The 22,026-nt window shown below is 41.2% G+C and overlaps 2 protein-coding genes across 3 annotated transcripts; one reads left to right on the top strand and one right to left on the bottom strand.

Annotated features, from left to right (window-relative positions):
• The first annotated feature begins 1,523 nt into the window (after window positions 1–1,523).
• Window positions 1,524–11,115, top strand: LOC129596017 (uncharacterized). Of its 2 annotated transcripts, none has more exons than XM_055493170.1 (7): window positions 1,524–2,183; window positions 5,830–5,951; window positions 8,459–8,536; window positions 8,628–8,689; window positions 9,194–9,561; window positions 10,145–10,601; window positions 10,667–11,115. In XM_055493170.1, the coding sequence occupies exons 1-7, from the start codon at window positions 2,074–2,076 to the stop codon at window positions 10,694–10,696; spliced, it is 1,227 nt and encodes a 408-aa protein (XP_055349145.1). In that variant the 5' UTR covers window positions 1,524–2,073; the 3' UTR covers window positions 10,697–11,115. The 2 variants fall into 2 exon arrangements, with proteins under 2 accessions (XP_055349145.1, XP_055349144.1); XM_055493169.1 differs by having other exon boundaries at window positions 8,625–8,689.
• On the bottom strand, window positions 10,964–13,044 carry LOC129596018 (uncharacterized). The gene is made up of 3 exons (XM_055493172.1): window positions 12,784–13,044; window positions 12,522–12,680; window positions 10,964–11,568 (listed from the first exon to the last, which is right to left on the bottom strand). The coding sequence occupies exons 1-3, from the start codon at window positions 12,860–12,862 to the stop codon at window positions 11,273–11,275; spliced, it is 534 nt and encodes a 177-aa protein (XP_055349147.1). The 5' UTR covers window positions 12,863–13,044; the 3' UTR covers window positions 10,964–11,272.
• Window positions 13,045–22,026: the final 8,982 nt, after the last annotated feature.

Genomic DNA, 22,026 nt, shown 5'->3' with positions numbered 1-22,026 from the left:
TGTATCCTTATTATTAAAACGTGAACTTCACGCATCAATAACCGCTGATAGTTGTATACTTATCCTCGTGACAACATAATAAACGCCATAACCACCACAATCTGACTTCCTAGTACACGCAGCACAATTTCCGCCGCATCTTCCACCTCCACACGCAAAACACAGAGTGCATGCGTTGCCGCTACCGCAGCCCCCAGATTCACTTGTGTGTATGCGTAACCTGCGCAGTTTGTCGCTTTGATAAACAAAGTGGAGAAAACACACGCATTGTTCCGTCGCGGTATAATGGTAATCGGGGGCGGAAAAGATGCGGATAAGGTAATATTTATTAAGCAGCGGTGGAGGAGACTACGCGGCTATTCAGCAGTGGTAAATGATACCGGGCCACTGTGCTCTTACCGCATCACACTCAAGTGCCATTTGGAGACTTTTATGAAACCGCGAAATGACCATTTGGTTGTCGAGAGGCCTGTTTACTGTGACAGCGCTAATTGTTTTTGTTCTGCTTTTGAGATGACTAGGTATTGTATGCGTATTTATGCATCACACCAGCAGAAACAACAATTAATCGCAATTATAAAATTCAGCGGTGTCAGATTTTCAGAATATTATGGTGTATGTATTTTATCTGATGAGAATAAAGTCTTCTCAAGTCGGATAATATGCGGTAAAATTAGTACATTTTGTCGAACTTAATAATATACTGCCTTTTATTGTCGAACATGATATAATGCATAATAAACTTGGTTGTTCGACGCTGTACAGTGAAATGTGTGGAAAGCGTAGTGCACTGCCAATAATGTGTAAGGGCTTTACGTAAGGTAAAGATAAAGGTGGCATCGAACTGATTGCCTGATTTTGCTTTATATTATAACTAACATTGATTTAACGAAAAAAAACTTTTTCGGGTTTGTCGTTACACAGGGAAGAAACAAAAATTACAGCCTTATTACTTACAGAATAAAAGGATAGTTTTTGGCTGTAGCTGCCGAGTCTACTACTGAAGTTAATCTTTTTACACATAATTCTTAAATTTTTCCGTTTTCCAGGGCATTTAGCACTCCTGAAAGTTCATGGTAAAAGGAAGAATATGCATGCGCTCTTTGTACTGGACAGTGGACATCCGCACGGAAATAGTTACTAAACTTTTTTCGTTTAAGTTAATACGAGAAAGAAGCCATTACTTAAAAAATTATAGTGACTTTGTTGTACGTCTCATTGTATCTATAGAATATTATTTAATAAATCATACGTAAGACTGGTCACGACAGTTTAATGCGCGAAATGATTAATACAGGAAATCTAGATATGCTACCTGAAAGACTTATCCCGCGATCCTGGTATAACTGAGATTGGTTAACCACTTCCCGCCGTACGACTTGAGCACCGCCCACCGGCGCACTGTACAACGCAATAATACGTCTTCATTCAAAGACACCGTATGTACCTTTACACAACAACACCGCAGCACTACAAACCGGCAGCTCTCAAATGTCGCAGCCGATCGTGGAGCTGTCGATCAGTTGGAGAGCGCGGCACTGTACTATACGCTGGTTATAGAGGGACAATCACACTGACCGGTTTCTGCTTACAGCACACCAACACCTGATCGCTTCCTATCTGATCATAATATTCTTCTCTACTATGCACTAACTGACCAGCGCCACTGCGCGCCGGGGGAATCTGATCGAGGCCTTCCGCTCTTTGCGGTCGGGTTCTGCCATCAGCTGACGAGAAGTGCAGCCATTCTGTCACAGTGTCGCTCTGTGTGTGTTCGTTCGTTGGGCTCGAGTGGTGATCAGTTACCGGCGCTACAGCGGAAATCTGGACGTTGAATTGTCTGTTATTATTTTTTTGGCCAACAATTCGGCCATTTTCGTGTTCGTTGGGGACAATTTGATGTGGGCCGGAAAGGTCACTGATTTACAGTTTTTATTATCCAAAGCATTGTGATTTACCAACCGGATCTTTTTGTTCCACTGAGCTAACTTTCGCTGATTTTTACCGAATGGCCTAAACCATTGGGAGAAATTATTTTTATATTGATATCTTGTTGCTTGCAAACTGCTTGCTATGGAAGAGCTTGTGGATCCAAAGCAGCAACCCAGGGCGGTGTTTGTTCCATTCCCGGGTTCGCGTCGACGGAATACTAGCATGAAACGGTGTCGATCCGGAGTTGATGCGTAAGTAGCAACTCTATAATTTCTCCAAATTTGACAATAATTTTAAATTATTATACATGTAATGCGATATATTTTTATGCTGTTAATTATTCTGTAGATAACAATATGATAATCGAAAAATCTAATATTGTGCGATATTCGTATTCAAATCAATTAAAAATTTTGCAGTCATGTTGCATGCTTTGCCCGTAGAATTTTTTAAAAAGAAAACATTGTGTTGGAAAAAGTTTTATTAAATATTGTTAGTGTTTTTAATGGATTTAATTTCGCTTTCAAGCAGCGGTGTATTTCCAAGTTCAGATCAACGAAAATATGGTTCAGTTATGTAGCACTATTAAAAAAATTACAAAACCATCTACTGTTGTCCCAATTGTCGGCGAAGTGTGCCGGCAAAACCACCCCAACAAATTGATAAAAGTGGCAATTACCGGCGCACAGTGCAATCAGCGACGCCGTGTATATACCTGTATTGCCCAACGGCTGCAGCGTCTGGCGCAGATTGCACTTGAGTGTCGTTTTTTACCGCTGAGGAATGCCTGTCAAGTACACGCTCAAGTGCGCATCCTCTGCACAAAGTGTTACACTAATCGCTTTATTTATGTCCGCTAATTATTCCCATACAGTCAGCCGCGAAAGCATTGACAATCAAGAGGAGAACTTTCTTTTGGCTAAACAACACAAGTGCTGTTGTTTTATTGTGTGTGTTCACCGCGTTTGGCCCGACCGGCGCGTCGAAGTGAATAGTGGCAAAATATTGCCGGCAAATTTTTAATGGATTACATAAGCGGCGGTAGTTGAGATTTGACAAAAATTAAGCCAGTTAATACGTACTTTTACCAGAGATTTTCGACGCAAAAATACGTTTAGCTGGCGACTAAGTTATTGCAAAAAAAGGATGATTATTACTGCAGAAAAATCTAGGAAAAAGTGGGATAGAAATTTAAATACTGGTGATGTTACGACACCGACATATGCTGGTCGGTCAAACTTAATAGAAAAATAAATTGTGAATGCAAAATAAAACCGATTTTACAAAGGGGCAGTTTAATATTCATTTCTGTTAGAAATATTTTAGATTCAGTAACAGTCTAGTTGTTCTAAGAACCAGACTTCAATTTTTACGCATTTCGTAGAGTTATGGCGTTATAAGGTGATCAAATACATTTTACACGCGGAACGAGGGTAGGCAGAGCGTAATCAGCTTGTAAAATAAGTGCACTACCAATACAAATAATTTTACATTTTATTTTACTATTTATATGTACAACTGCCCGTTTTTTTAAAGATTCTTGGAAGGAAATTTGAAGAATATAAAGCGCAATGGTTTTATTTTTTAAAAATATAATTATACGAAAATGTCAAAAGCGCATAAATCAAAATTGATTAAAACAACCAAGCCTGATGGCGGTCTGGCGAACCTGCATAAAGTTCGCCGTTGTACAAGAATATATTATGATCACTACTGGTCCGCGCTCGTTAATCTCCATCAAGAAATCCTGTTGTTTTATGAGCCAATGATACCGGCATCAACCGCAAAAGGGAGAATGCATCAACCGCTGTGGCTGATTTAAAATGGGTCGATGCTCGGTCAGCCGGTGACATTTTAGTGAAAATGCCGAGCACCTGTCATAAACAATTGCCGCGTCGCTGCTACATGAAACCACAACATGTACTCGGTGTGTCAGCGCTTGATATATACGCGTTATGTCACAATTGCCTTGACCAGCATTTTTTCTTCGTCCGTCAAAATATTTTGGCCCAAACATAGTAATTTATGATAGTTACATCGCATTATGCCGATTGTTTGTGCAATGATCCATTTCAAAGAAGCTCAGTTTTAAACCGGCGAAAATTGCTCTGGACAATGCGCGTCCGGACGTCGTAATTGATGATTTTGGTGTGTTTTATCTTTTGGCTGATTAATGCAAATAATGGCTTTGGACGTTCGTGATGATAATTAGAAGGAAATAAATTATTTATATAAGATAAAAGATGCATTAAATATTTTTACTGGGCAACAAAAATTAATTGCATGTTTCTGCTAAATTTTTAATCTAGTTTTATATTTATGCTAAGTTTTTAACTTAGTTTTACCAATATTATTCGTATTTTCGCCACTGTTAAAATTATTTTTCAAACTATGAAATCGAAGCAATGCTTAGAAATTGTGCGCTGGTAAATTCAACACATTATTTATTTTTTAAAAAGAGTACTATCATTTCCCTTACATGTATCAGTTTTATCGACTACAAAATAATAATTTTATATAATTACCAAATCTACGTAAAACAAAGTACATATTTAAACCATATAAAATAATTTGTATACAATTTTTATATAAAATTTTTTTTATCGATTAATTTTCTGATACAATACACGCGATGAGTGGATTTTAAATAAAAGGAAGCCGAAAGTTATAATTAGAGGAGCAACTGTCATCCATTGATTGGATTACATACGTCAAGTGCACTCAGGCACTTTAGCAATTGGTCATTCGGTGGCAGAAATAAAAAAAGATAAGTAGATCAAGCGGATATCTTTACAAGCGTGTTTCATCTCTGCATGTTCGCCGGCTTCCAGCAGCACGATCACGAGAGAGATAGAGAGATACACCGCACGATGATGAAGATGGCCGCAGTAGCGAGTCAGCAGCGCGTGCGATGCCTAATTGCCGGGACGTGGGCAGTCGTGCGCAGCCTAGTGCAGTGGCTACAACCATTTACCGACACTCAGCGCAACAAAATACCACGATTTAATCGCTGTTTTCTTTTCATCAATATCCCATTCGCCCGTTGATGCGCAACCGATGCGCAATTGACGGAAATTTTCCCTTGTTGGTTCATTGCTTTTTATTTGTCCAGCGCTTTTTAACAGCAAAACGGCAACAAATGACTAACAACGCCGCCTGTAAAATATGCCTGAAAAATCCTTATTCTAACCTCAAAACGTCAAATTAAAATTAAAAGGTCATACATTTTATTTTTTCATTTATTTGCATAAGCAGCAGTTTATTATCCATTTAAATACAAATAAAAAATTTTGTGCAACTAATTATTATCTTGTGTAAATTCAATATTAAATTCAAAAATATTACTTATATAAAGAAATTTAGGGAAATTCTATTTGGAGGTTTGCACAATAAGCTGAAATACTTTGATCAAGCGCTGGTTATTGAGCGCACTACAAAGTGCATATCGATTAATTTCCTCCGTATTTACGATTGATACCGTTAGGAAGCACGAACTACGCGCAGATGAGTCACCGCTGTGTTATGCCATATACCGGCGCATATTTATGATGATCCCCACTTCTCTACCTGTGCATATGCACCGCTGCAGCCACTTCCGCCGCGTTAGACGCGCACTGTATAACCTACTTTCCCATCCCGGTGTATGCCATCGATTGCATCCGCCATACTTCTCAAATTCTCCTATTTTTCACTCTCTATCGATTATACATTTGGGCAACGTTAGGCGTTATTATGATTAATTCCACCATATTTATCCTGTTACGAACACTTTATTAGAATTGTTAAATAAAACTTATACGCATATTAGTGATTTTATTGAGGCAGAAAATTAATATGAATTGTATGCTATGAAGAATGTTGAAATATGGGGCGGAAACTGAAAAGATGTGTTCGCAGAGTGCGGGATTTATTGGCTCCTTGCCTGCAGAGCCCCTGTGCTACGATGGCCAGCGTCGTGCTGGTGGTGGTCGAAGGGGTGCTCATATTTCTTCTCTTGTTGCTGGACATCTCCATTCAAGGTAAGCAGAATGTCAACTTGTCAATACAATGTCTTCACTATGATTTTTTTCCCGCAAATATCACTTTGGTTGCTGAACTAAAGCTAAGCCAGGCACGCAAGCTTAATAAAGCACATATTATGTATCTCAGTATCTGTTGTATCTGCGTAATACAGTATGCATCTGTTACTGTTGCATATAAATTTATAATTTGGTAAAGTGATTTCCTTATCGAAAACAAGCGCTTTGACGTTTAAAATTTATATTACTTGCAAGTCTACATTTTTTTTAATGGTTTTTCTACTTGTATTTTTTTCATTTTTAATTAAATGCTAGCAGAATTTGCTTACATAGTTATTTGCATTTTATTCATACGAGCGGACTTTAGTTAAACATTTAAAAAAGTAATTTCAGTGAAGATGCAGGCACTGCTATATTTTAATAAAATAATGTAGAAAGTTTAATTCATTACCAAACCTTCAAGTTCAGTGATGATTTTATAGTAATCTTTTTCTGCAAAGAAATTCATCAGCGGAACCAGCAGGAAAAGTGTCATGGTGTTTGATTGACAAATCAGTACATGTAAAGATACCGGTCGGACATGTCGCGTTTAATGTAGGCGCTGTTTGGCGTGTGTTTTTTATGTAACATGTTGACATTGCGCATTGTCAAACACTCATCAATGCACACTGGTCCTTGCATTAGAGCGCACAGCGTATAATGGAAAACCTTGACAACAGATAAAAAACTGGACACTTTACCATTAACAACCACACACCGGCTTATTGTCAGCGCTAAAGCAGGTGCAACAAGGTTTTTTTGTCGGCGTTTAATCACTGTCTTTATGCATTTTATGTGCATTCCAAACCCGCTTACCGAATATATCATTTCCGGATTTTTAATTATTCCAGCTCCACGGACCGGTTGGGCTACTCTTAATTAAATGTAAATCGACGGGATCGTGGAAATTCCGGCAACACCCTTTAAATAATGTCCATTCTTTCATGCTTGCACATAAACTTGTCGATAATTTAGCGATAAATTATAATCGCAAAGTAAACTAACAATGAATCTTGTAGCTACAATTTCCGGTAAAACTGCACACTTCGTCGTGTAAAGCATATGGGTACATGAATTTTTATTTATTTTCATGGGCAAAAATTTTGTAATTTAGAATCATATTTAACAAAGAGGATAGATAGATTATTACAGAATCTGTTTTGCAAAGTTAACAGCGAACAGGTAAAACGTTGGCGCTCAGCGTAGTGCAGTGCATAAAACTTTTCAAAATACTGCAGAGAATCTTATAAGGTTGCTGATCAAAAAGAACGTGATTAACATTTCTAAATATTTTTATTTTTGCTATGCATAATTCTCCGCCTAATCCTCTAATCAACAAACACTACAGTATAAATTTTCGTCCCTGGATAAACAATTATTTTCGACGAGAGGATGTGAATGTTTTTTCTGTCAACAAATGTTTATTCAACCTCAATGCGATAATGCCGATAATTTTAATATTTTCATATGGATAAGCGCATTGTTGCAAACCGCAGCACTCAGCGCAAAAAGCGGCGCTGAATGCAAAATACTGCACCGGCAGTCAATTGCGTGTATAATCCCATTAACACGGTATATACCGCAATATATGCAGCTAATAATCAGATTACATGGACGGATATATACGGCAGCACTCACACACTCTCTTGTATTCCCGCGCTCGCTCGTTGACACCTTTTTGGCTTAGAAATAATTTGCGCAAATAATAATGGCCAAGTATGCCAATAGTAATTGGCCAAATTACCATAAATCCAATGTCGTTGCGTGCAATCAATGGCTGGGCTCTTTACGAAATGCCGGTTGATCGGTCGTTTGGCGCAAGCCACTATAATGCGGCCTCATTAGAAAAACACTACACCTTTTCTTTTTCCACAATGGCGTCCTGCTGACCGACCGTAAAATTTGTTACAATTAATTTGCACAAGAAATGTTTGTTTTGTGCGCTCGAATTTACAGCAAGTAATTTTGCAGAAATTTGTTATCGTCCGTGATTTATCGCTGAATAAATGAATTAATTAAATATATTAAACCAGCATGTGGTTGTTAATATAACGTTACCATTACGAACGTGTAAAGGTCAAGCCTGTTAATGAAAGGTTAAATGTTTGTACCAGGACATATTTTCTTTGATAATGTATTCAAATTATTTATGATGTTCCCTACATTGCGACGTTCACAGTATTATGTTAGCAAGTTGCGCACGTTCTTCAATGGGAAAGAAGCAAGTGTTATTGTAGACTACTTTACGCTTATGTGAAGTATGTTGTAAAAAAAGAAAACAGGCTGGCTGTGAATGGCGGAAACTGCAGTGAAAGCAGTTGATACGGCTAGTGAGATGCATATGAAAGAGGTATCCTGCTGATGGATTGCAAGGGTCATCTTTCGGTTAAAATAGCACCGCAGCCATACATTCCATTAACGTGCCAAAATATTATTCAAATATTTTTATGAATATTTTATAATTTTAGATTCATTTCGCGCATTGTCCTGCTGGAATTCCACCGAACACAATCTTACGGGGATACGTCTGACTGCCAGTTATATTGGTAGGTTAAGTGCCGGTTTACGCTACAACATGTTTACGTATTTTCTTTCGTCTTCCTTGTTCGCTGAATTACATTAGGAATTTTTCAGAAGATGATTTAAAAAGGCCAATGCAGTGCACATCTACAGCACTGTTATGTGCCTTCCTCTTAGAGGTAAGTGGTGCAGTTCTTATTGGTTATGTGATGTCGAGTTTTTAGCCGACCCTTTTAATGAATATTAATTATAAATAATTAATGTATCACCCATTGGATTATTTATAAAAATATCGCATTTTTCATATTTATGGATGCCATCAGAACTTATTTCAGAAATATGCAGGACATTAATAATAAGATCGCAACTATTATGCATCACTTTGCCATTGCTCTACAATTCCTTCTATCGCTGGTTTACTATGAATCCTTGTGTGAATTTTTTTTTTGTGTGAATGAATCCTTGGGTCAACTTTTTTTTTAACACATACAAAGTAAAAGAAATGCTATAATAATACGTATATTTGCTCGAAAACAAATTTGCAAAATAAAATATAAACCATGTAATTCTTGTACCTTCCACAAAAATCTATTTTTTTGCGCAAGAATTTTGATACACTGATTTTGTAAACCCTTAACGATGAAGGTATCGTTTGCGAGTTTGAAGGTGTTATTCTCGGGCAGGTATCACTCCGCTCTTTCGTTTCCGGTCGGCATCTGGTGCGCAACTACTGGGAGCTCTTCGACACGCTCATCACGCTGCTGACCTTTTCTCTGAATGTCGCCGTTCTTGCCAGTTACAGCGTGGGCAAGCAGGTTAGCCTGTTTATAATTCTCTTCCGGCTGTGGCGCATACTGGAGCTGCTGGGTGCCCCGCTGTCCAAATACCGCTACACCAGCGACGCCCATCTGGACCACACCTTCTCCACGACATCTTCCGTGGCCACGGTGGAGACCTACGTGGCGGAGCAGAATATCGCCACGTTGATGCTCAAGATTGAGGAGCTTGAACGGGATATGGAACGCCTGCAGACGGACAACCGCCGACTAACGTACGTTACAACAGAAAATCAAGTGATGTCGGTGGATCGCACAGACAATTATTTGCGCATTACCTTATGAAAACTATGCGGACGCACTGAGAAACAGAATTACAATTTACAGCTAAGAAAAAATTTGTGAAAGTAGTAGCCTGAACCTAATTTCATAACATTTATTATTTTTTGAATTTGTTACGATCCTAGCCCATGACCCAAGAATTTGCCACTGCACTACGACAGATGTTACAAAAATCATTATGTTTACGAACTACGTATCCGGCGTTTCATCAGTTTTAATATTCAAATCCGTTCGCACATGGGTTTTTCTTAAATCCTCAGAAGCGTAAACTCATTTTTGCATTGGGAAATGCCTTGCTTGACTGCAATTATGTTCTCCGTTTGTGTTTGTTGTCGCCATAATTCAAACTGGCATGGGATAAGGATTTATGGCTGCAACAGAACACATTTTGCACAGCATTTTCTCCCATTTACAGCAATAGCGAGTTGATGTTTCTTTCAACCGGTTGAAAACAAGTTGAACAACTGCCAAAATCAGCCGTATGTAATAGTATCCTTCTGTATTTTCGAAATGTAGGTTCGACCAGCGTAAACTCAAATCCCTCAACCACTCCCTCATCCAGCGCATCCCTTCCGAATCCCCGCCCGCCCCGCCCACCGACCCCTCCGGTGTGACGCTGCGCCGGCGCGAGACCAAATGCCAGCGCTGTGTCAACCACAACTGGACCACCGATGACCTTTTAAAAATGGCCTGCATGCAGCTGTCCCGCTCCGACTCGCGCTTCCGTGAGGATCTGCGCACCGCGAAATCGCTGGAGGAACTGAATCTTCCGGAGAGCGGCTACAGCTCCGCCCAGCGGAAATTCCGCCCGGAGCGCTACCCCAAACTGCATTACGGGCAGGAGCACGTGATGCAGCCGTTGGAGCTGGCGGTACAGTTGGAAAGTATGGCAGCCGCCAAGGATGGGTGGCTGGAAGAGTGGTCGGAAATCAAAAGGATCTCACAGATTGACTGCCCAGATTTTAACCAAAGCGTACGTTCCCGAGCACTGTGCAGCCAATGTTTTTTATGGCGTGGCATTAATGAATTTTTTTTCAGGATGTGCGAATCCCCGTGACGAGTTTGTAAAAGCGGCCTCGCTTTGCCACAGTTTTTGTTTCCTTTTTGTGTACAGTTGTTGAATTACGTATTGTACCGTACGAGTATCTACAGACTTTTAAAACCGTTCTTATTCATTGCGGTTATGGGAATGAGATGTCATAATGTCAATGAGATGTCATATGGGAATGAGATGTCATGTTTACCTGTGCGTCTAGCAGTATAACGCACTTGATTACAATGTGCATGTTAGTATTCAGGAAGAGAATCTTGACTTTTCAAAATTTTAGTCTGTTGTTACGTTTGTTTTTTTTTCCTTCGACATGATAAAAAGTTTATCCATTTGTGGACAGCATTCAGATTGGCATCTGAGCCAAACAAACCGTATAGCACCAGTGGGTCGTGGAACATTTGCACAATGTAAAATTGCGCTTATAAAAATTAATCTAATACGACTGAAGCAAATGCAAGCAACAATAACGGAAACTGTAGAAGCCCGTAGTTGCAACGGAACAGCGCTGGTATAAGAATTCGATCGCTACTACCAAGCTATCTTTTTAAAGAAATTTCTGCACTTCCTTTAGTATACACTGCGAGTACCCTTTTTTATGTGAACCGAATCGACTTTAAAATTCCTTTGACCCGCGCTACGATGCCGGTTGGATTGGCTTCCACTGGAGGCCACGAGCGTGGTGCACCGCGCACTGGACTGTTAATGGCAGGATCGTTGCAATCATCCTCGTCGCAGCGAAAGCAGTGTGATACCGTAAAACGACCCATCTTCTTCGGCGCAGTGTTCTGACCGTTTGATGAACTGGGGCAGTTGGTCATATTCAGTCCAAACTGGTCCAGTGGAGAGCCGGTATCAACGCAACCGAACGCCACGTACTGCGAGCGACCATCTGGAAAGAAGGTACGCGTTGGCCAAGTTTGCAGTTCGACCAATGTAAATTAAAAGACCAAGGAGAAATTTGTGCGCTTCCCACCTGATTATTAATATCCGTAACTACGCTTTATCAGAGTACGATAAATGCCGATGCACACACAGTACATACTTGTACACCTTTGGATTTATTGAGATCTACTGAGTATTAGCAGTGAGAATAACTCGAGAGGTCCTGGTACGGTGTGGTACCTGGTTAATGGTCTCTTCGCGCTGACTTTTTGCATGCACGCGGTGATTGACTTCTTTACCAAATACTGTATCCGCTCGCACATCTTGAACCACAGAGTCCGTGTACGGGAAAAACACGCATTTAATATACACACTCTAACCGGGCAAAATGCACGACTACGAAATATTCCTCATTTGGTTTCAAGATGAACAGTTCTTCTTGTGAATTTTTGTTTATTAAATCAAGTCTTTTCATTTAAATGGCAATTCACTCTGGAAAAAAAGGTTCTGTAGCTGAAAGCTCGCATTGTTCGGTGGTTCATCGCCATCAAGAATGTTGACGCGGAACGTACCCCTCCCCCTCCAGGGGCACCCCAAAACCACAACAAAATCCGTTTGTAACTCGTGCTTACGCCAAAGCTGTATGTTAATGGCTGCTTTCGAGCCTAAACATGATAAAAATTGTTAGAGCTCTAATTTTTTTCATTATTCAAGAAGTTCTCCAGTCCAGATGTTGTAAGACATCAGAAATTTATCAAATCGCGAATCGCGCGTTTGGCCCGGTTAGAGTGTGTATATTGAATGCGCGTTTTTCCCGTACACACACTCTGTGGTCCAAGATGTGCGAGCGAATACAGTAATATTTGCATTTCATCGGGTATCTCTAGACTTAAAACACTTCTCTGCTCTGCAGTAATCATACATGTGACTACGAAATATCATGCACAATTTTAATCCTACCTGTAAAGATCTGCTGAGCACAGCCATGAAAACAGACGACAGAATACAAATTAATCAGTTCAGTGTTGTTGGACGCCAAATCCGCCATTTTGACGGGATATCCACATGCCGATAAGGCATGAGAAGAGGAGCATGCTTTACATGCGATCGGCTTGACTGCTGCAAAATGTAAATACAGTAATTATGTTAAGGTTAAGATAGGAACGAAATATATATTAATAACTGGGAGTATCCGAAAGTTGATCGTTTAAAGCGAACGCGCCTGATACAGTTTGCGGAACGCAGAAGAACCATCCAACAATCAACCACACCGACATGATGGCATGTTTGCAGGCGAACATTTTGGTAGGTAACACGGTTCGCTATAATTGCACAGTTCGAAGCAGAGTAAACGGAAGCAGGTATACAGCTCACTTATGTCGGTATAAGTTTTATGCGGCCCTCTAAAAAATTTTTCTACTGCTCACGTGGAGCATATTCATACTGGAACGGGCACATCAAAGCTTTCCGCTTCGTACTGTCTATTCAAGCGGATATGCACGTTCCAATTGTCATTTTACTGCATACGATGCATAGCTGTCGTGAGAACAACGGTGGATTGTGAATTCTTCTGTGCGTCGCTAACTTGGAATTACTGAATCATTGCCCACTGGTGCAATGTTATTATGCTAATGCTAAAACGAAGCAAGCATTTTAAAAGGGATTTATCAAGCTGCGCTCAACAACAGTGAGTGTACTGTAATATTGCAGGACAAAAGCGGAAATATGTAAAAGTACTCTGTAGTTGTACCGTACTTCCAGTACATACTGTATGTAGTGCGATTGACTTAATTAGTATTATTATTATTAGTATTATAGCAACTACAGTAGCCAAACTCCATTACAGGAGACTTTAACCCTAAGGTGAAAACCTTTGGGTGTTTAGGCTACTGGAAATTTTTTGAAAAATATGCTTAAAAAAATTGAAAAATAAAAAATGCTAAAAGAAAATCTGCTAAAAGAAAAATATGCTAAAAGTATTCTCAAGTCACAACATATTGCGGAATCAAAACAGGTGGGAATACGGTGAAGTGACGCAAACGTGGTCGTCGAAGCTTTGCTAACACCACTATGCGTGAAGCCATTCTCAAGGGCACGATTACACTGACCGGCAGCGTATCGTTGTTAGGAAGCATCTACGAGTACATTGACGTTTGCGTTGTGGGGCTATACTTGTAAGGAATTCGCAAGAGGGGACAAAAAGTACGAATTTATTCAACAGTGTTATATGTCAGCAATAAGTTAGCACGAACTCCGAAAGGCCTGCGCTGAAAGTCTGAATCTGATTCTGAATGCTAAAAGTCTGAGTCTGAATACAAAAAGTCTGATTCTGATTCCTGGAACTCTGAACCTGAACACCAAATTCTGAATCTGAATAATAAGACACTAAGTCTGGCGGGTGACGACTCGAGTCTCTCAATAAAATTATACTGCAGTTGCGTTTAGACAATAGTTATTAGCTCTGGCGATAACAGTTATCTATTCGAGTAATTATAGACTAGTATTAGGCGGTGGGAACTGCTCATAAACAACAACACGGGGCGCGGGACAGAGACGTTATGAATACGTTTGTGCGGTAAAAAAATATTGTTTTGCGTCCAGTGTAGGATGACATAGCCGGTAATTCCTCTGAATTTACCGAACGAGCCTGCGCCAGCGTAATATACGTACGCCCATGTAAATGTGCTGTTATGTTGTACACATATGCAGTATTTACACGTTCCATTTATTCATACAAAGTCTTAACAGCAATACAGAGTACATACAAAATTTTAAAGGTCACATAGTTGTTCGCCGTTTGCGCAAACTACCGCAAAAACAGAATGACGAGGCGGGTTAAAAAACAATCGCAGTACTTCCAGATCTACTGTCGAAGGCAAACCGAAGGAATATGCCTCGAGCTTTGCGGTTCAGCGTGAAACTGCGCGATATTTTAATCGGTTAATCAGGTTCATTTGATGGATGAATGAATTGAATTTTCAGTCTTTTCCGCACAACTAACATGCTATGGCGCATGTACCACAGTACGAGTATTGCTTTTGGTTAACTTGTATGAGCTCCGGCACGCGTCTGTACGACGGTGCGGTTTGTCCTGTGTTAAGTGATTTATTACGAGTAATTCCATGTTGTAACACGCTGGGTTTTTACCTGATTCTGGAGGCAGAATCAGTCGATCGATTTGTGAGCTAGCGAAATAAGATCAAATAAACTTGTGTTGAGATATCCGGATATTCGTGTGTGTTGTGGTGACCTTCGTAAAGACAACTAGGGATAGTTATCTGAGCGGAAGTCAGTGTGTGTGAGTCGGAAGTAACATCATCCGACTAAATCTGGGACAACAACATCGTCCTAGCAGGATCCTGAGTGTGTGTGTACGCGCGTGTGTGTAGGAAATATTAGTGCTAATATTTCCGAGGAGTTTCCATTAGTGTACATCTAGAGCATATTCCATCTTTATTGCCTGAGTAAGGTTGGTCATCCTGCTGTACTTGTGAGTACAAGTACACCAGAGCATGTCATGGCGCCCACCGGGTTTTAACAACCCCTTGGAATTCTGGATGGTATTTTAGTGGAAATTTAGTACTGAGGAGTACTGTGTCCGTGATCCCCTTAGAGGGGATTACGAGGTACTGGTTCCTAAGTGGGACCGGGAGGCAGAGCCTTAAGCCAAGTGGCATTTTTATCTGTCCGCTACGGAAGTAGCGATCCACAGGTTCCTTAGTGGAAGGCTGTGAGGTACCGCTCCTAAGTGGAGTCGGGTGAAGTACTTGACCTGAGGAGGTCATTGGTATCACCGGGAAGGTGAGAAATTGTATTTTACAGTAAATTACTGTACGAGTAGAGGTATTCACGGAAGTGGTTACCTTTTACTATAGAGTAGCATTAAAGCTAGAGGTAGTTTGAACATTACGCAAAATTACAGTGGAAGCTGTAAACAGGAAAGGAAAGTTACGAGGAACTACAAGTAGTTGTGAGCACAGCCACCTGGTTTATCTCTAACTTTATCAACGATTAAAAGTACATTACTGGAAAGTAGTGTTCGTTCAAGTGGTAAATATGGAAGGTTCAGGGACAGATCCTTCTATTACTGCTGATGTAACTGCACATTCTACGGAAGAACCGTCGAGCAGAACGAAAAATGCAAGGCGAAAAGGTCTGGTAACAGCTGAAGATTTCGAAAAAATTCTTCAAAAATCAGTGTATGAGACGCCGCCTGCAGTACAGTGGTTTGTACCAGAACAGCAATCATTGCAACATTTTGTGACCAGGTGGAGACTACTAATTACGATAACTGGATGGTTCGGCTCTGCGTGAACTGAGCCAGGAATGGCTTAAATATGAAGTAGATAATTCGAAAGAGAAACCCGCAGGTTACGATAACTGGATGACTTCCGGAAGGAAAATCCCCAGTCGCTTTACTACGCACTTGTCATTGAAAGATTATGACATACAGTATGGCTCGAACTTAGCGGAAGTATGGGTACGATATTCTGATAAGCAGAAACAGCCTATCACACAGCCACCTGAGAACAATGCTCCAGGCACGGCAGCCGCACCTGGGAAATCTGCTGGTCAGCAGATTTCGCTGAAGAGGTGCAGTACAGTCACTGTTGACAGCTTGATGGGCGATAAAATCACTACTGCTCAGGGAGAGGATAGTGATTCGTCAACCACAAAAGAAAAAGGTTACGATACTACCATGTTGGAAGATATCCGACTGAGTATCAATGCTTCGTCTGCAATTTCAGAATTGCAAAATCCACTTTCTCAAGAGAAGGGAGCGGAACGTGATTTTCCCTTTAATGTGCAAAGAGATGGCCCATCGCCATTCTTTCAGCACCTCGAGGTCGATGAACTGCGTAAACAGTTAACCGAGCAAAAGGCTAAATATGCGGAACTGGAAGGTTTGCATAGGCACGCCTTATTGCTAAATACCCAGTGGAAAGACGAAAGCGATAACTGGAAGCTTGAGAAAAGCAAGCTTCTACAGGAAAAAGACACTTTGAAATTAGACATCAAATCTTTGAACCAAAGACATGAAAAGGATAAAGAACTTCAGATTCAAGCACATGATTACGTTAATCATGAACGCGAAAAACTGGAGGATGAGCGTGAACTTGAGCGGAAACAGAGAAAGAAGGTTCAGGCCAAAATTGACGAAACGGCTAACGCACTGAAATTGCAGTACGAGCAGTTTCTCAAGGATAAAAGCCTGTACGAAAACAGTTTGAAACAAGTAAACACGGAAAGAATTCGGAGCAGTTCTTTCCAGGGACAGGAAGTCGGTAAGAAAACATCGTCTGGTTCGAAAAGCAATATTTCCAAGGAAATTGGGAATATTCGTAAAGAGGTTCAAGATGTTTTGAATCCAAACACAAGCTATTTATCAGAAAATGCTTCAGTAAAAGACCGACAAAATGAACATGAGGATAATCGTTCAGTACTGCACGATATCCCAGAGAGAAAAGGTGAATCTTTCAGTGAACCTGGAACAATGGAAGATGGTAATCAAGCACCGAATTACCATTTAATCTACCAGGAGAAAATCCGAAAATTGGAAGAGCAAGTTAAAAAGCTGAAAATTCAAAAGAATTCATCATCGTCCGAGGATGAAGAAAAGGTAGCGGCTGCACCTTTTGATTACAAGCAATTTACGAATGCTCTGAAAGGCGCATTCAAAACAGATGTGATGTACCCATCTGAGAAATTTGATGGCACAACAGACTCGAATAAAATCGAAGCGTTTATCGAGAGCATCGATAATTGCAAAAAACACAATAACTGGACAGACAGAGAGGTAGTAGACAAGTGCTTGTCCCGTTCTCTCAAAGGAACCGCTCTCACTTGGTACAATGATCGGTACCAGGATAATAAACGTAAGAAATGGGACGAATGGAAGGAATTAACGCGGAAGCATTTGTCTGATGAAAAGGATTTAATGGCAGTCAGGGATAAAGTTGCGAATCGCAGCTATACCAATGACGACACGCCCACCACTTACGTTGACTGGTTCACAACATCATTTAAAAAGTTAAATTTAAATGAAGTGGAACGTACTTATTACCTCAAACAAGGGTTGAAACAACACCGGTTTGGGTGGTATAAGTATATGGAGGAGCAGGACGTTCAGGATGTAGAGAAGTTTCTATCATGCCTGAAACTGCAACAAAGATTGCGAGACAGCAATCCCAGTATTAGCGAAAAACACGATAACAGTAAACAGAGACAGTTTACTGGTAAGAAGCCTGGACAGGATTCTTACAACAGGCCAATTTTTAACAGGAGGCCTGCTGCAGGTCAATACCAGCGTAGTGATCCCCAGCAAAGCAGCTCGTCTCAACAGGAAAAGAAAATTGCTTCAGAGCCTGAAACAAAAAGCAACGTGATGATTGACTTTAGCAAATGGTTTTTCCCAGATGGGCAACCAATCTGCTTTAAATGTCACGGAGGTCATGTCAGTTTAAAGTGTACGAGCACTACACTTAAACCGAAGATGTCAGAACCACCTCAACAATTAATCAAGGATTATATGTTGAAAAAAGTCACAAAAAAGGAAAACAATAACAACGAAGTATTTGTGGAAGCAAATACGGTGGAACCGGTGCAGTCGGTGGATGACCCTGCACTCGCACAATACGAGACTTGCCCTAAGAAGTATCTACCGTCGCTGGATACTCAGGCAGCATATTTTGCATTGAAAATTAATGATAAGGAATTCGTTAAGGTTATGGTAGATACAGGAGCCTGTATCTCCATAGTACCTATGGCAATTGCAGAGAAACTGAATCTAAAAATTTACAGGTGTAATGACCATGTACAGGGCATTTCACTGGCAACAGGAATAGCGGATGTTAACCCGATCGAACCATTATGCACAGTGTTTTATGTGTGCATATTTGGCAAATGGTACGAACATGCAGCGTTTGTCTCTACCGGAAGTAGAAAGGACAACATAATACTAGGAACAGACTTCTGGGTATTTAAACCGTTTTACTTCGACTTCGAAACGATGAATATTGTTTCTTAGGGAGGAGTTGACCTAAAGTCATCGATGTTCGTAGTACGGAGATCTCCGTACTTCGGTGAATGTTTGAAAGCGGCGCAGTTAGCGGATAACCGCCCTGAGGATTCAATCCCGGCAATGCTTGAGATTGCAGCATATGGCACGGTACGTGTCATTGCGGACGGGAAGAATCTAAACAAAACGGATGTCACATATCAGGAGTATCAAAACTACTTGTATAGTCTAGATACAGCAAATACCGCGGAAGTAGAACCTGGTATGCATAACGTGGATAAAACGGCACAAAAACAGAAGGTGCAACCTAAAATTGCAGTGCTTAAACGCAAGGCACCTGATACAGCTGCCTCCGGAAGTGCGCAAGCGATGGTGCCATCGCTTGTTGGTGGGGATGAGGAACCTCCCAAAAGTACTGTAACGTATACGAATAAGAATATTCGTAAGCACGGTAATCAACATGAGCATGTAGATTATGAGTCATACGATTACTGGCGCAAACAACAGCGCGCAGCGTCAGATATACGACATTGGATATATCTGTTCGAAAATCCGCATGTCGATATGACATCGGCTGAACGGGATGAGATCAGTACGTTCTCAAAATGGAAAGGTGTTCTCCAGCGAAAGCGCACTGGACCGAATACAAAGAACCGCTTTGTGGTACCACAGCAGCGTACAGAAGCACTGATGTGGCATTACCACCAGAAGTATCACGATATTGATGCCCCACAGAAGATTTCCTTCAGAGGAACAGTACTCGAAAGGTTCTACTGGCCTGGTATGAACGAATCCCTAGTCAGAATTGAACAAAAATGTAAATTTTGTCAAAATTACATGCGTAAATTGGATGCTCCCGTGGCGGAAGCAGTCCTGTCAGATGATGTCATGTATGACCAGTTGCCCATACAACAGCCCGACCAGGCGGTTTTGAAGCAAGCACTGGACCCACAGACGTGCAAAGGTAATCCCAGTAACAGGATAACGAATCTCGAGTGGGGATCGTTACGGAAACATGGGATGGACAATAATTTGGAAGAACAAATTATTGAGGAGAACGCTAAATTGCCGTCGACAGAAGAGCTGATAACTCAGCCCTTGCAACCGCCTAAGGCGACAACTATCGAAATGAGACGTACTGAAGTCTATCCAAAAAAATCTATCCGTATGAACCCTTTTGAATCAAAATGGGTTTCAGCGGAAGTCAGGGATTTTCGTAAATTGGATAAAGAAAATAACGAAGGATTGCAAGAGCTTGCAATGTTCTTCGGTAATACACCGGATGACAATGATCATGTCATCCCGGAGGCTGGACTCGTACGAGTTAAGCATAATGGGAAATTGCAAGTTTGTGTGACAAACTTGTCATTCGAGCCCTACGTTCTTGATAACCAACGTCCGGTTGGTGAAGTAGAGGCATATGAGGCTGTTACAGGTTACGTAACCGCGGAACCGCCAAAGACTGAGGGCACCGGAAGTGACTCATCAGACCGGGTTGAAGCCCATAATGCGGAGACTGTACAGGCTTCTGTTACAGAGGAACAGGAAGGTCTTATACAAAAAGTCAAAGTGGGTTCGGCCGCAAATGATCGCGAGCGTGATCAATTGATGAACCTACTCAGAGAACATGCGGTGGTCATTCCTAGCAAGGAAAGACCGATCGGATGCTGTAAGTTGTACGAGCACCCGATTAATACTGGTACGCACGCACCAGTACGAGTGCCCCCTTATCGTACAAGTTACGCAGATAAAAAATATCTCAGACAAAAAACGGCAGAAATGCAGGCAGATGGAATCATCGAGCCCACGACTAGCGCGTGGGGATTTCCTATCTGTTTGGTCCCAAAAAAATTCACCACTGAAAAACGACTGACAGTCGATTTTCGGAAACTAAACAATTGTCTGGAGGGTTCTAGTTACCCGATGCCGCGGATCGACGACATCCTAAATCAGATAGGATCGGCTAGATATTTTTCAAAAATTGATTTAAAATCCGGATTTTGGCAAATCCGTTTGGCTGAAACTGATAAGCATAAAGCTACGATGATAGGAGAGGAATTTTCCTATCAGTTCAAAGTCCTACCTTTTGGTATTAAGGACGGGCCGACAGCGTTCCAACGTGCCATGGACATGTCACTTGGAAACCTCAAAGGGAAAAATGCGCTTATCTTTGTGGATGACATAATTTGTTATTCTGAAACAAAAGAACAACATCGCAAAGATGTTGATGAAATCCTTGCCAGGCTTGGGGAAGCTGGTTGGACAATCAACTTAGAGAAATGCGAATTCTTTATGGAAAAGCTTACTTTTCTTGGTCACGTGGTCGATGCGCAAGGCATCCACACAGACGGGGAGAAGGTACAAGCCGTAAAGAACTTTGGCCCTTTTAGGAACGTAAAGGATGTCCAAAGGTTCTTAGGCATGGCTGGCTTCTACCGTCGCTTCATACAGAATTATGCAACCCGTGCAGAGCCTCTAACAAGGCTATTACGCAATGATGTTCAATGGAATTGGACTGAAGAACAAGAACAGTCAGTAACGGACATAAAGGAAGCATTGTGCAGTGCTCCCATTTTGGCCCGTTACGATCCCGAAGCACCAACCAGACTCTACATCGATGCCTCGAAAGTAGCAGTCGGTGCTGTCCTTAAACAACAGTTTGGCGAAGATTGGAAACCCATTGAGTACTTGAGTATCCAACTGAATCGTACACAGAAGTTGAACTACTTTCCTACAGAACTAGAGTGTTTCGCTCTAGTTACCGCACTGAAAAAGTGGCGGCATTACTTGTCGGGACGTCATTTCGACGTTTATACGGATCACTCAGCGTTACAGTACCTAAAGTCCATGAAGGATGTAGGTGGACGTCTAGGCCGTTGGGCGATATTATCCCAGGAATATGATATGACTAATCATCATATCAAAGGGGAAAGATAACGTTGAGGCGGACGCACTGTCGCGTAACGAAGGGATTCAGCCGAACGAACCCAGTTCGGCAGAATCCTGCGACATTCAAGATTATCTGCCGAACTGGAACGTTCCGCAGTCTGAAGTGGCAGATAAAGTGATACTGCCATGTGCTTTGTACAAGCATATGACACTGATGAATCATGAACTGGAAGAAGAGGAAATCAAAGAATATGATTTCTTCAAGCCTGAAGAAACGGAGTACTGGAAATCCCAACAACAGAAAGATCCGCAGATGACAGCTTGGTTCGAGCTGTTGCAAAACCCGAAACAGTTGATGTCTAATAGACAACGTAAGACATTGAAACATCTTACGGTACAAGACGGAATTCTATACATTCGCAGAAAGTATAACAACGGATTCATCCAGCAGTTCTACGTCCCTGAACAGTGGCGAAGACGGCTGATTCACGAAAACCATGATGTGCCATATGCTGCGCATCTGGCAGCGGATGCTACGTACAAGCGAATGTATATGCA

This window comes from Paramacrobiotus metropolitanus, unplaced genomic scaffold, assembly GCF_019649055.1.
Source record: "Paramacrobiotus metropolitanus isolate TYO unplaced genomic scaffold, Prichtersi_v1.0 Parri_scaffold0000085, whole genome shotgun sequence".
Taxonomy (NCBI): Eukaryota; Metazoa; Tardigrada; class Eutardigrada; order Parachela; family Macrobiotidae; genus Paramacrobiotus; species Paramacrobiotus metropolitanus.
The sequence above is the reverse complement of the archived record's forward strand: the minus strand, read 5'-3'. Positions and strand labels throughout refer to the sequence as shown.

What these genes read in the sequence shown, in the direction of transcription:
- LOC129596017 (XM_055493169.1), top strand. Translation starts at nt 2,074, where the DNA reads ATGGAAGAGCTTGTGGATCCAAAGCAGCAACCCAGGGCGGTGTTTGTT. An exon ending in TGTCGATCCGGAGTTGATGC is followed by an intron (nt 2,184 to 5,829) that starts GTAAGTAGCAAC and finishes ATGTGTTCGCAG; the next exon opens with AGTGCGGGATTTATTGGCTC. An exon ending in ACGGACAACCGCCGACTAAC is followed by an intron (nt 9,562 to 10,144) that starts GTACGTTACAAC and finishes TTCGAAATGTAG; the next exon opens with GTTCGACCAGCGTAAACTCA.
- LOC129596018 (XM_055493172.1), bottom strand. Translation starts at nt 12,862, where the DNA reads ATGTTCGCCTGCAAACATGCCATCATGTCGGTGTGGTTGATTGTTGGA. An exon ending in CGTTCCGCAAACTGTATCAG is followed by an intron (nt 12,681 to 12,783) that starts GCGCGTTCGCTT and finishes TACATTTTGCAG; the next exon opens with CAGTCAAGCCGATCGCATGT. An exon ending in TGCTCAGCAGATCTTTACAG is followed by an intron (nt 11,569 to 12,521) that starts GTAGGATTAAAA and finishes CCTTCTTTCCAG; the next exon opens with ATGGTCGCTCGCAGTACGTG.